This window comes from Peromyscus californicus, unplaced genomic scaffold, assembly GCF_007827085.1.
Source record: "Peromyscus californicus insignis strain IS unplaced genomic scaffold, ASM782708v3 Scaffold_4__1_contigs__length_199733344, whole genome shotgun sequence".
Taxonomy (NCBI): Eukaryota; Metazoa; Chordata; class Mammalia; order Rodentia; family Cricetidae; genus Peromyscus; species Peromyscus californicus.
The window spans coordinates 162,282,251-162,296,424 of NW_026294562.1; the positions used below are offsets into that span (position 1 = coordinate 162,282,251).

Genomic DNA, 14,174 nt, shown 5'->3' on the forward strand with positions numbered 1-14,174 from the left:
GGCTCAGTGGGTAATGGGACTTACTGGCAAGCTTGACCTGAGCTGGTTCTCGGGCCCATGTGCTGGATGGAGAGAGCTGACTTCCGACGTCATTAACAAGCACCTTGCACGTGCAAGCCTTCCCCTTCCCCTCAGGAATAAAGTAATGAAAAACAAATTAGACAGGGTTTCACTCTGCAGCCTCGAATGGCTGGAACGTGCCGTGTACAATAGGTTAGTTTCAGACTCACGGAGACCCACCTCTGTCTCCCCAGTGCTGGGATTATGGTGGTGATCATCATGCCCATACCTAAATAAATGGGAAAAATTTTGAGTGTGTGTGGGTATCTTGCCTACAAGTATGTACATGTACCATGTGCATGCAGTTCTCGAGGAGACCAGAAGAGAGCGCCAGATCATCTGGGACTGGAGTTACAGATGATTGTGAGCCACTCTGCGGATGCTGGGAAATGAAACCAGGGCCTCTGGAAGAGCAACTAATGCTCTTAACCACTGAGCCATCTCTCCAGACCCACAAATTAATTTTTAAAAATTTACCAAAAATGAAGAAAGGAAAAGGGGGAGGCGAATCCCTACTGCATTTGCTACATGGAGGCCCTCAACAGTGTCTTTAGATAAATATATAAAGGATCCTCCATCCCTGTGTGACACACATACTTCAGTCTTGGGAAGTTAATTATACGACATCTGGCACACAGTCAGCACTAAATATGAACATTTCATAAACGAATAGAGCCCATTGTCTCCCCAAACACAGATGCTCACTGACTGAACGGATGTCCATTTCCTTAGATTTCCAGAACTACCTAAGGACACAGACGGGGAACACGACCACCATCAACATCATCATCTGTACAGTGGACTACCTCCTGCGGCTGCAGGTGAGGAAGGGGGACCAGCCTCGCGGGACCGGAGCCAGTGGCGGTGGGGGCGCGCACGGCTCCAGCGCTGCTCCTGTCCTCCCGGCCCCACAGGAATCCATCAGTGACTTCTACTGGTACTACTCGGGCAAGGACGTCATTGAGGAGCAGGGAAAGAGGAACTTCTCCAAAGCCATGTCAGTAGCTAAACAAGTGTTCAACAGCCTCACTGAGTACATCCAGGTAGGGCCAGGACTGGAGGACCTGTGGAGGCAGCGCTGCTCGCATTCACAGCACCCCTGCTGGGCCTTCATGCCACCCTCTGTCCTCAGGGACCCTGCACTGGAAACCAGCAGAGTCTGGCGCACAGCCGCCTCTGGGATGCCGTGGTGGGGTTCCTGCACGTGTTCGCCCACATGATGATGAAGCTGGCTCAGGTTTGAGTTCCTGCGTTATCCGCCCTCTGCCTCCAGCCATCCCCTATGGCCCCCTGCCACACTGGTGCGTCCCCAAGTGCTCTGCGCATATTATCCAGACGGGCTTCCTCCCCGTGGCCAAAATCCGTTCTGGATTGGTCCTCTGCATGCTTCTTCCTCTACCCCCACCAATCGGCTCGTTTCCCACCTACACGGCCATTTGGATCCCCGCCCCAACTGTCCAGAACTCTCCTGTGACTGGTTGGTATGATTTTCTCTCTGATGAGGTCATCCCAGATGCTTCCAGCTTTGGGGATGGGGTGGGACCATGCTTCTAGATCAGGGCCTGGGGCTGAAGGAGTGTTCCTTTCTCGCCCTGCCTGCGGCAGATGACTCCCATGTCGGGTACCCATGATGTAAGGATCCTGTTGAGTCCCTGCTCCCAGAATACTTGCGCTCTCCTTTTCCCCGCTGCCGTTCTCCTCTGCAGCCTCGTGAATGCCTCGCACACGCTCCATTCATTTGTGTGCTTCTGCTTGGTAGACTTAGTCAAGGCTTGTACAGCTGGACGAGTACAAACTCTCATGCACTGCATGATGTGAGAGCAGGCAACCGCGGAGCACTAGACACATCCTAACACTCCAGAGACACTGGTGTAGTACAATGACTGTCCGGCAGGTGGCAGTAAAGCATTCTGTATAATTTCCCACCAACCAGTGTCTTTTTTTTTTTTTTTTTTTTTTTTTTTTTGGTTTTTCGAGACAGGGTTTCTCTGTGTAGCTTTGCGCCTTTCCTGGGACTCACTTGGTAGTCCAGGCTGGCCTCGAACTCACAGAGATCCGCCTGCCTCTGCCTCCCGAGTGCTGGGATTAAAGGCGTGCGCCACCACCGCCTGGCCCCAACCAGTGTCCTGAGGAAGGAGACCCTCTCCTAATTTGATGACGCCTAACAGAAAGGAGTTGAATTGAGAGTTCAGTTTCTCAGTATAGTTAGGCATGTGATGTTGGTGTAATTTTAAAATACTGGTGGAAATGAACTTCCAAGTACGACTGTGATAATTCATCAGCCACAGTCCAGGTGCAGGATACAAGGGATATTCAATACAAGGAGCTGGGGCATGGCTCAGTGGTAGAGCCCCTGACTAGAATCCCCCAGTGAGGGGCTGGGATGTGGCTCAGTGGTAGAGCTCCTGCCTAGAATCCCCCAGTGAGGGCCTGGGGGTGTGGTTCAGTGGTAGAGCCTCTGCCTAGAATCCCCCAGTGAGGGGCTGGGGTGTGGCTCAGTGGTAGAGCCCCTGCCTAGAATCCCCCAGTGAGGGGTTGGGGGCGTGGCTCAGTGGTAGAGCCCCTGCCTAGAATCCCCCAGTGAGGGGCTGGAAAAATGGTGCCCAGACTTCCCTTCACCCCAGTAACAGCTCCAGGCAGTGCGAAACGCATCTTTCCTAAAAGTTCTAAGTAAAAGACCCGAGGATGTCTGAGGTCTTGGGCCGTGTGCTTGTTATTGAACCAATGGTCTCAGCCAGACAAAAGAAATTTCTGGTTGGCCAGGCCCATTGATGTGTTCCTTCTTAAAGCCAGGATATGGAGTCAGCCCTGACAGGATTATAGCTCACCGCCTCAACTGTGGCAGCTAAGATAAGACAGACTCATGGGAAGGAACAAAGCCTAGGCCCGATCAACCTAGAGATATTAGATCCTAGTATGTTGGGAGCCTGGAGTTAGAATTCCAAACTTCGTACCTGTGGAATGTGTTAAGATTAGAATGAGCAGCTCCTAGAACCAGCATGGCGGCAAAGGAGCCTCCCAGCTCATGTGTGAGGCCAGCAAAATTGCACTCTGTGGATCACAAATGGCACTTATGTGTGACTGAAAATAATACAGATGTCACAGTGGGGGACTTTGACAGAGGTTTCTGTGAGCCCTCTATTGGACACTGTGGCAGGGGCTGTACTGGCTTCTTATTTCCCCCAAATGGCATCCCAAAAAGTGCGTGGCTCTCCACCCCTCCACCAGCTCTTCCTCTTGAACCTCCCGCCTGTCCATCACAATCAGATCCGACAAGGCCAAGGCCCCCACTGACCAGGCACCATGCTGGGATTTCATTCTTCTAAGATCTGAGTTTCTGCCCACAGTATCTGTCCCCGTCCGTCTGTCTGTCTCACTCTGGCCTGAATGTCTGCTCACCACAGCTCCCAGCTTTCTTGTCTGCCAGCACCACGCTCCCACATACTCCCCCTGGGTACCAACCCCACCCCACAATCTTGTTTCTCTGTCCCTCCTCTGCTTCCGAGGAACATGTTTGGACGCGGGTCCCCTCAGAGGTAAGAGGGAGAAAGAAGGGAACTTAAGCCTTGCTGGATAGGTGAGGAAACCCCAAAACCATTGGCAGTAAGATGTTCACAGAGACCTCCTCTCACGGCTGGCTGTGTGCCCTCTAGGACTCCAGCCAGATAGAGCTGCTGAAGGAGCTGCTGGACCTACAGAAGGACATGGTGGTGATGTTGTTGTCCCTCCTGGAAGGTAAAGGCCCAGAGGTTCGGGGATGGGGAGGGGGCGGTTCAGAGGTTCAGACAAACCCAATGGTGCTTGAGACTCAAGAGACCCTGACTCTGAACCCATCTGACATGCTAGAGCCAAGGTAATGAGGAGGCTGCTTTACCCAGGTCAGCAAACATTTACCGAGTACTGTGTATGAGCCAGGCCCTGACTAGGTGGATGTTAATTTATTGATTCCACAGAGAAGTTTTAATAAGATGAGTTGCCTGGACACTTTGTTTATGAACTTAATATTTATTTATTAGATATACCAATATAAAGCATGAATAGTTATTAAATGTATCAGTTAGTTTTTGCTGCATAACAAATATCCACCAAATTTAGCAACTTAAAACAACATCTTTTATTTGATAAAAATAATAATAATAATTTAAGCCTGGGCTACATGGTGAGTCCAGGTCAGCTTGTCCTAATAGCAAGACCCTATCTCAAAAAAAAAAAAAGCAAGGGCTGGAAAGATGGGTCGGTGATTAAGAGCACTGCCTACTCTTCCAAAGAACCTGGGTTCAATTCCCAGCACCCACAACTGTCTGTAACTCCAGTTCTAGGGGTTCCAATGCCCTCTTCTGGCCTCTGAGGACACTGTATGTATGTGGTCTATAAAACATACATGCAGGCAAAACACCATACACAATAATAATAATGATGACAATAATAATAAAAATAATAATAACACTGTTTATAAAGGCACATGACTGTCATCTCAGCGAACAGGAGGCTGAGGCAGGAGGATCAAGAGTTCAGCACCTTTCTCACTTACAGAGTTTGAGACCAACCTGGTCTACATGGGCTACAACAGCTCAAAAACCACAAAATGAAACACTTCTTACAAATCTCTGTCTCTCTGTCTCTCTGTCTCCCTCCCCTCTCTCCTGCCCCGGCCTCTCATTCTTTTATGTGGCTCGTTAGCACTCCACTGTGAGGTATATGGTAAAAATCATTTAATTAAATCCCTATTGGTGGGCATTCAAGTCCTTTTTCTTCTCCGCGGTGCTGGGCCAAGAACCCAGGGCCTTACGCATCCTGGCTGTGTGTACACTTTGCCTCTGAACTGCAGCCTGGGTCTCAAGCGTTCTTGCCTTTAGTTTTCAAGACAGAGTCCCACTCTGTAGCCCAGGCTAGGCTAGAACTCATGACAGTCCTCCTGCCCCAGCTTCACACGTGCTGCATTACAGGCACGGGCCTCTGTATCCGGCTGCACTAATACAGAGTTTTTAGGTGTGTGAGCTCTGAGGTCACAAGGCTCTGGGTGCAAATCCTCCCTTGCCTGCTGAGCAGCTCTTAGTGGGCAAGTTTCTCCAAGTCTTTCTTACCTGTGAAACCATACGGTGATGTCTCCCTTACAAAGTTCTCGTGAGCTTTTACTGGGGCAACTCTTGACACAGCCTCTCTGGCATGGGCCCGCACTATCAGCCATTGCCCCCACTGGCAATCCTTCCAGCCAGTTCGAGGGGTGGGCAAATTATCAAAAGAGGATGGCCATGGCACTACCAAAGAGCACCAGATGGTCCTCTTCCCAGAGATGCCGGAGGAGGCTAGGAAGTGCCCACCTATTTGGTGGGTCCTAGGGAGCCGTGGGTGGCTTCTGAGCTTGGGAAAGCAGACACAGAGGGTCCAAGTGGATACTCTGCTGGCCTGCACTGACCCGGCCTCCTGCAGGGAACGTGGTAAACGGCATGATCGCGCGGCAGATGGTGGACATGCTCGTGGAGTCCTCGTCCAACGTGGAGATGATCCTCAAGTTTTTCGACATGTTTCTGAAACTCAAGGACATCGTGGGCTCCGAGGCCTTCCAGGACTACATCACAGACCCTCGTGGTCTCATCTCCAAGAAGGACTTCCAGAAGGTGGGTGCTGGACAGCAGGTGAGCCCAGGATCCAGCGGGGTTGCCAAGTGCCAGCAGGGCCTCCCTGGCTGGCTACCCGGGGTGAGAGGCTTCTTGCTTGGCCTCTGCCTCCTTGTCTGTAACACGGAGATGATCTGAGGGTCGTGGTGTAGGCCTGTGATCCCGGGACGTGAGAGGCTGAGGCAGGAAGATCATGAGTTTGAGACCCATGCTTGAGGATGTCTTTAGGATGAAATGCATGAATTCTCACACCTATGAGAACCATTGTTACTATATAAACCATTATTTATAAACAGCCACAGCATTATCATCTCATCTGTCAGCTTTCCGTGGCTATAAAAACATACCTAAGACAGTGCTCGAAGAGGAAAACGGATCTTTGTTCCCACAGCAGAAGTTACTTTTCTCTCTGCTCTTTCTTTGGGGAATCCTGAGAAAGAAGAAAGGTTTCTTTGGTTGGCTCATACTTCTGTTCCGTGGTCACTTGACCCCATCACTTTGGACCCATGGCAAGGCAGGCCCAGTGAGGGAACCATGGCAGAATATAACAGCTCACCTCATGGTGGCCAGGAGCAGAGAGAGAAAGAGAAAGGACCAGAGTCCCTAATACACTCTTCAAGGGCCTGCCTCACAGACCTACCACCATCAGACCCACATCCTAATGTTTACACAACTCCCAGTGGTCCGAACATCTGGGGACCAGACCTGTAGCCATGAGCTTTGGGGGACACTTGAGGAGACAACTATAGCAGGACATGGTGGCACTCACCTTTGACCCCAGCACTCGGGAGGCAGAGGCAAGATCTCTGTGAGTTCAAGGCCAGCCTGGTCTACAGAGTGAGTTCCAGGACAGCCAGGGCTACACAGAGAAACCCTGTCTTGAAAAACCAAAAAGAGCCGGGCGGTGGTGGTGCACGCCTTTAATCCCAGCACTTGGGAGGCAGAGCCAGGCGGATCTCTGTGAGTTCGAGGCCAGCCTGGATTACCAAGTGAGTTCCAGGAAAGGCGCAAAGCTACACAGAGAAACCCTGTCTCAAAAAACAAAAACAAACAAACAAACAAACAAACAAAAACAAAAAGAAAAAGAAAGAAAAAACACATGTATTGCCTACTTGGTGGGGGGGGCAGGTATTGGGGATGGGAACCAGGACCTTGTGCACACAAAGAATGCAGCCTCCCACCATGATACAGCCCAGCCCGGACCACGTATTTTCCATCATTGTTCTAACTCTGTGTTCAGAAACCACCTCAGGCTGATTGATAAGTAGCCAAAACAGGATTTCTGGAGACCCTTTCTCCTGTTGCCCAACCGTTGGCTTTTTCGTTTGGGTTTTGAGACTGGGTCTCATGTAGCCCAGACTGGCCTCAGCCTCCCCAAGGATGATCTTGAACTCCTGATCTTGCAGTTTCCACGTCCCAAGTGCTGGGATTCCACGTGTGTATTGCCCAGTTCACTGTTCACTTTTTATCACATCGGCTCCATCACATTTCTGTCTCAGTTCCACTGTGTGTTTCCTGAGAACAAATTCGTTGTCTTACATAACTGCTAAACAGTGATACAAATCAGGAAATTAACAGTGGTACTGGCTCCTTACCCAGGCCTCACTCCCTTCCTACCTGTGGAAGAGATTTTTGTCTGTTTTGGTCAGGATCCTCCCTAGCCCTACCGGGAATGTCTGCTCTGTGAGCCTCTGTGGCTGCTGAGACTTTTACCTCCAGTCTATCCCTGCAGTAGGTCAGTGGTAGAGCCCCTGCCTAGAATCCCCCAGTGAGGAGCTGGGGTGTGGCTCAGTGGTAGAGCCCCTGCCTAGAATCCCCCAGTGAGGGGCTGGGGGTGTGGCTCAGTGGTAGAGCCCTGCCTAGAATCCCCCAGTGAGGGGCTTGGGTGTGGCTCAGTGGTAGAGGCCCTACCTAGAATCCCCCAGTGAGGGTCTGGTAAATGGCTCAGTAGGTAAAGACATTGCTGCTAAGCCTAAACCTGAGTTTAATCTTTCAGACCACATGGTGAGAGGAGAGAGCCCACTCTGACATCTACTCATATGCACATACATGCAAGTGTATATGTACGTACACATGCATACACACACACACACAAACAAACAAGGAACGTAGCCTTTTAATTCACCAGAGTCTGGTGTGGTGTTACACACCTTTAATCCCAGCACTCTGGAGGCAGAGGCAGGTGGATCTCTTTATTCAAGGCTAACCTGGTCTACAGAGTGAGTAGACCAAGTGCTGGTATTAAAGGGATGCACCACCATGCTAACTTTAATTCTTAAAGACATTTTTAGTGTGTGTGTGTGTGTGTGTGTGTGTGTGTGTGTGTGTGTGTGTGCGTGTGTGCGTGCTACATGTGTGTTGGTGCCCGAAGAAGTCAGAAAGAGGTATTGGCTCCCCTGAGCTGGAGGACAGGCAGTTAGGAGTTTCTGACATGGGTGCTGGGAACTGAAGCCAGGTTCTCTGAAGAGTGGGGAGAGCTCATGACTTCTGAGCCACCTCTCTGGCCTTGTTCTCTTCTTTATTTATTTCCCCCCTTTTTATGTTTTATTTTATTAATTTTTTTTTGAGGCAGGGTCTCACCATGTAGCCCTGGCTGTCCCCCAACTCTATATGTAGACCAGGCTGGTCTCAAATTCACAGAGATCTGCCGGCCTCTGGCTCCCAAATGCTGGGGATTAAAGGTGTGTGCTACCACACCTGGCTCCTCGCTTTAAAATTAAGTTTTCAATAACATATATCAAGTATATTTAAAAATGGGTTTCATTACATTTCCGTACATGTATGCAATGCATTTTCACTCCCATTACTGTTTCCTGCTTTGACTGATCCTCCTCTTCCCAAATAGTTCCTTTTCTACTTTCATGTCTCTTTAAAGTGGGGGGTTGCCCCAAAGACTTTAGGGTTGTCCCAAGGACTTTCAGAAGGGTTGCTTACAGGAGTGTCTTAGGGTTTCCATTGCTGTGGTCTCTTCTTTAAATACAGGGTGTATTCATGGAATCTTAACTGGATGCCCCCATCTCCTCTGCCATCCTCCTCCCAACCCATGCCAAGCTCTTCTTAGGCCTTTTGTACCCTGGCATCATTTTTTTCACGCTAATACAAATATTCTTATTTTCCCTTGTTCTTGCCTAACACATAGGACACTTGTCGAGGCTGTTTGTGCTGTGTGTGTGGTGTATGTGGGGGGGGGGGGGGTGGTACATGCCAGTGAATGGGCAAGCCTGTGCTTCCATGAGGTCCAGTGCAGGATTTAATTTAAGCGGTAATCCCGCCTTCCCGCTGAAGTGGAAGCCTGATCTGTCTCCACCACCCAGTGTGGGGCTGCAGGCACAGGTGGCCATGCCAGGGATCTTTTGTTGTTATTCCTTTTTTGTTTGTTTGGGTTTTTGTTGTTGTTGTTTTTTGAGACATGGTTTCTCTGTGTAGTTTTGGTGCCTGTCCTGGAACTCACTCTGTAGACCAGGCTGGCCTCGAACTCACAGAGATCCACCTGGCTCTGCCTGCTGACTGCTGGGATTAAAGGCGTGTGCCACCACCGCCCAGTCCTTTTTTGTTTTAAAGATTTATTTATTTGTTTGATGTGTGGTGTTTTGTCTTCATAGATGTCTGTGCTCTATGTGCATGCAGTTGCTAGCAGAGGCCACACGAGGGCATCAGATCCCGGGAACTGGAGTGTGTGTAGCCTAGGCTGGCCTCGAACTCACAGAGATCCACCTGTCTCTGCCTCCAGAGTGCTGGGACTAAAGGCGTGCGCCACCACCACCACCCAGCCTATCTTCTCTTTCTTTCTTTCTTTCTTTCTTTCTTTCTTTCTTTCTTTCTTTCTTTCTTTCTTTCTTTCTTTCTTTCTTTCTTTCTTTCTTTCTTTCTTCCTTCCTTCCTTCCTTCCTTTCTTTCTTTCTCTCTCTCTCTTTCTTTCTTTCTCTTTCCTTCCTTCCTTCCTTCCTTCCTTCCTTCCTTCCTTCCTTTTTTTTTTCCTTTTGAGACTAGTCTGGAACATCTTGCCAAGCTGGCTTCAAACTCCTGGAGATCCACCTTCCTCCATGGATTAAGTTTATTAATTAAAGGCATGTACCACCATGCCTGGCTCCAGCCTCTATTTTAATTTTTTTTTTTTTTTTGAGACAGGGTATTATGTGGCTCAGGCTAGTCTCAAACTTGACATGCAACCTAGGACGATGTTGGACCTCTGATCCTCCTGTCTCCTCCTGTCTCCCAAGCCCTGAGGTTTTAGGCATGTACTAATAATACATGTGATTAGCGAGATGTTGGGGGTGGAATCCAGGCCCTGTGTAGTCTACTAAGCTACACCCTGGCTCTGTCCCCACTACGTTACAGCGTGTTTTAGGGGCAAGGGAACCCAGTCCATCCCTGTGGGTGCCCAATACTCTGCTTCATGTATCTGCTGTGTTTCATCCGCCTGTTCCCAGTTGATGGACGCTTGCTTAGTTCCTGGCGCTTTACTGTTGCAGCCTGCGCTGCAGCGAGGGATGCTCACAGGCAGTTTTGTCAGGATGCAGTTTATACTGACGGCATCACGTGTGTCTGTATCATGGCGGAGCTCTCAAACCTGGCAGATGGTGTGCTCCGGAGGGGCCATAGCAGAGCTGAATACTCTTATTCTTCCGTAGGTGGCATGTGTACGGTGTTTCAGAGGACATTTTCAGAAGTAGGACTGCTGGGTCAAGGGTAAAAATGAACGCCTCTATCATTTGGATAGAGACCACGATGTCCCCCTTGCTTTAGTGAAGGGTGAGAGCACCTCTCTCCCCACAGCCTGGACACCAGGCCACAGTGTTCAGTCTCTGGCATTGGCCGGCCTCGTAGGTGGCAGCTAGTGGGCAGGGCAGTCTTTCCTCACGGTTCTCTCGGCGTGCAGCCAAGCATCTTTATATTGTGTTTATTTCTTACCACTTGTTTTGTGAGCTGGCTTCAAGTCCTTGGCGCCCTCCTCTTTTCTCTTTTGGTTTTTGCTGATGCTGGGGAGTGGACCCAGGACCTCTCCCGCGATAGGCGAACGCCCTCTCCTGGGCCGAATCCCTGGTGCCTGTTTAGTTGTTTAGTTGTTTGTTTTTGTTTGTTTGTTTTAGAGACAGATTCTCATTCAGCAACCAACACTGGTCTGGAACTCATTGGGTAGCTCAGGCTGTCCTGAAACTCATGGCAGTCCTCCAGCCTCAGCATCCTAGGTGCTGGAATTATGGGTGTGTGCCAACACTTTTCTTTATGATGCTATTTTAGCCACGCAGAATGTTTTACTTTGATGTGGAAATTCATTTTAAACATTTTGTTACCTTTTAGCAAAATAAACAATACTAACCTGTAGCTAGAGTTTTCCTGCCTGGTCCACAGTCAGGGCAAATCTCTGACACCCGCCAGTCCCACAGCCACTCAAACCCGACCAAGTAAACACAGTTTGGTTACAAACTGTATGGCCGTGGCAGGCTTCTTGCTAACTGTTCTTACAGCTTAAATTAATCCATTTCCATTAATCTATACCTTGCCACATGGCTCATGACTTACTGGCATCTTTACATGCTGTTTCTCATCATGGCGGCTGGCAGTGTCTCTCTGACTCAGCCTTCCACTTCCCAGTTTTTTCTCCTCCTTGTCCCGCCTACACTTCCTGCCTGGCCACTGGCCAATCAGTGATTTATTTATTGACCAATCAGCAACACATTTGATATACAGACCATCCCCACAACACTAACCAAACAAGAATACATTTATTCATCTTGTAAAGAAGTCAGAACTTGTATCTAGGGTTGAGGTCACTTTTCTTCAAGATTTGTTTGATTTATTATCGTTATCATGGGGGGGGGGGCATGTGTACCGTGGTGTGCGCGTGGAGGTCAGAGGACCGCTGTCGGTTCTGTCGGTTCTCTCCTTCCATTGTGAGTTCCAGGAATCCACCTCAGGTCATCAGCTTTGTGTCAGAAATGGCTTCTCTCCACTGAGCCATCTCATTTGATTAGTATTCCCAGTCAGGATCTCATCCCACCTCTGAAGGCTGCTGGCAGACAGGGGTACCCGAGTATCTTTTCTACATTCCATCCTTGTGCAAACCTAAGCTCCTGAAGAACCGTAGCACATGGAAGTGAGTGTGTGGGCTCTCTACTGCTGAGCTAAAGGAAGGCTCTGTGTGGTGCCATGGACGCTGGGCACGATGGATCTCCTGGCATGCACCTTACATCAGGATAGACTTCCAGCAACAGGGCTACTTGGTGAGAAACGAATTAAAAATACAGCGTATTGTGCTAGAGATGTGTCTCAGGCACAGGACTTGGCTGGCAAGCATGAAGCTTTGTGTTTGACCCCCAGCCCCATAGAAGGGGGAGGGCTCTTTCAGGTAGATGAAACATTTAGGCTATTGATTGTGTGTGTGTGTGTGTGTGTGTGTGTGTGTGTGTGTGTGTGTGTGTGTATTCAGGGCTACACCTCCAGCCCCCACTTTTACTCCATTTTCCAGTTTTGAGACAGGGACTCACTATGGCCTTTCTTGGCCTCTGAAGGACCTTGTGCTCCTGGCCTTTCGCTAAGACATCATGCTCAGCTAAAATTCCCTTTTGAACAACCACATCTGCACTGCGTTGTCATTTACATTCCGTTGACCCACACCTTTAAAATTGCCAACACAATGATTGGAATTTTTGATTCCAGGATATTGAGAGAACGATGTAAATGTCACCGTCTAGCTTTAGAACATCCTAATCACCCCAAAGAGAAACCCCACACCCGTTAGCAGTCACGCCCACCTCCTCCACTCCATCCCCTGGGAACCATGAGCCCAATGTCTGTCTCTGAAGACTGGCCTCTTCTGGACACTGCTGATCTGGGGTATCACACATGTGTGTGCACACAAGGCCTTCCTTTTATTTGACAAACCATAGGGACATTATCACTCCTAACCAAAACCATACCATAATAATAAAATTAAAAATATCTACAGCTGGGGCTAGAGAGACCGCTCAGTGGTTAAGAGCACTGGCTGCTCTCGAAGAGGACCCTGGTTCAATTCCCAGCACCCACATGGTGGCTCACAACCATCCTTAACTCTGATTCCAGGGGACACAATGTCTTCCTCTGGCCTCCATGGATAATGCACACATGTGGTGCACACACATACATGCAGACAAACATTGTACACATAAAATAAGTCTTTTTTTAAAAAGAAAGATATTCTTTTTTGTTGTTGTTTCTTGGTGTAGCTTTGGTTGTCCTGGAACTCACTCTGTAGACCAGGCTGGCCTCAAACTCCGAGATCCACCTGCCTCTGCCTCCTGAGTGCTGGGATTAAAGGCGTGCGCCACACAGGGCAAGTTATTCTTTTTTTTTTTTTTTAATGTTCATTGTTGTTTTTCCTTGGGTGTCAGATCCCTTGGGACTGGAGTTATAGACAGTTGTGGGTGCTTGGAATTGAACCCAGGTCCTCTGGAAGAGCAGTCAGTGCTCTTAACCACTAAGCCATCTCCCCAGCCCCATAACAAAGGTATTCTTAAAAAATTATTCACAATCCACCCACCACTTGGGAGGTAGAGGCAGGCAGATCTCTGTGAGTTCAAGGCCAGCCTGGTCTACAGAGAGAAACCCTGTCTCAGAAAAGGGAAAAAAAAAATCCACAATTCACCATTCTTATCTCTTCTTCCTTCCTTCCTTCTCTTTCATTCTTTCTTTTTTTTTTTTTTTTTTTTGGTTTTGGAGACAGGGTTTCTCTGTGTAGCTTTGCGCCTTTCCTGGAACTCACTTGGTAGCCCAGGCTGGCCTCGAACTCACAGAGATCCGCCTGGCTCTGCCTCCCAAGTGCTGGGATTAAAGGCGTGTGCCACCACCGCCCGACTTTCTTTCTTTCTTTCTTTCTTTCTTTCTTTCTTTCTTTCTTTCTTTCTTTCTCTTTCTTTCTTTCTCTTTTTAATTTTTTTGTGGCTTTTTGAGAGATCACTGTATAGCCTAGAGCCTAAGCTGGTCCCCAACTCACTGAAATCCTTCTGCCTCAGCCTCTGAAGTGATGGGTTACAAGTGGACACCACCGCCGGGCGGTGGTGGCGCACGCCTTTAATCCCAGCACTCAGGAGGCAGAGCCAGGCGGATCTCTGTGAGTTCGAGGCCAACCTGGTCTCCAAAGCGAGTTCCAGGAAAGGCGCAAAGCTACACAGAGAAACCCTGTCTCGAAAAACCAAAAAAAAAAAAAAAAAAAAAAAAAACAAGTGGACACCACCACGCCCAGCAATTCTTTTGTTTGTTTGTTTACTTATTCTTAGTGTTGTGAGAGAGAGAGAGACAGAAAGAGGGGAGGTGTGTGTGTGTGTGTGTGTGTGTGTGTGTGTGTGCTCCCCCATATCGTGAAGCCAGCCGGCCACCTCAGGTGTCACCCCTGGGGAGCCGACCACCTTGTTTGTTGAGGCAGGATCATCCACTGGCCTAGAACTGACCAATTAGGTTCGACTGGCCAGTGAGCCCAGGGTTCCTTGTGTCTCCGTCTCCCCAGCTCTGGGATGA

General features: G+C 49.1%; 1 protein-coding gene across 4 annotated transcripts in view; it reads left to right on the forward strand.

The window, feature by feature from the left end:
* Ryr1 (ryanodine receptor 1) overlaps positions 1 to 14,174 on the forward strand; it is a 132,607-nt gene that overhangs the window by 93,253 nt on the left and 25,180 nt on the right. For all 4 annotated transcript variants that reach the window (XM_052761262.1, XM_052761259.1, XM_052761260.1 and 1 more), the window contains 5 exons: positions 793 to 881; positions 975 to 1,103; positions 1,193 to 1,297; positions 3,714 to 3,795; positions 5,491 to 5,678. In XM_052761262.1, coding sequence (XP_052617222.1) covers positions 793 to 881; positions 975 to 1,103; positions 1,193 to 1,297; positions 3,714 to 3,795; positions 5,491 to 5,678 — 593 coding nt within the window. The remainder of the gene's footprint in view (positions 1 to 792; positions 882 to 974; positions 1,104 to 1,192; positions 1,298 to 3,713; positions 3,796 to 5,490; positions 5,679 to 14,174) is intronic.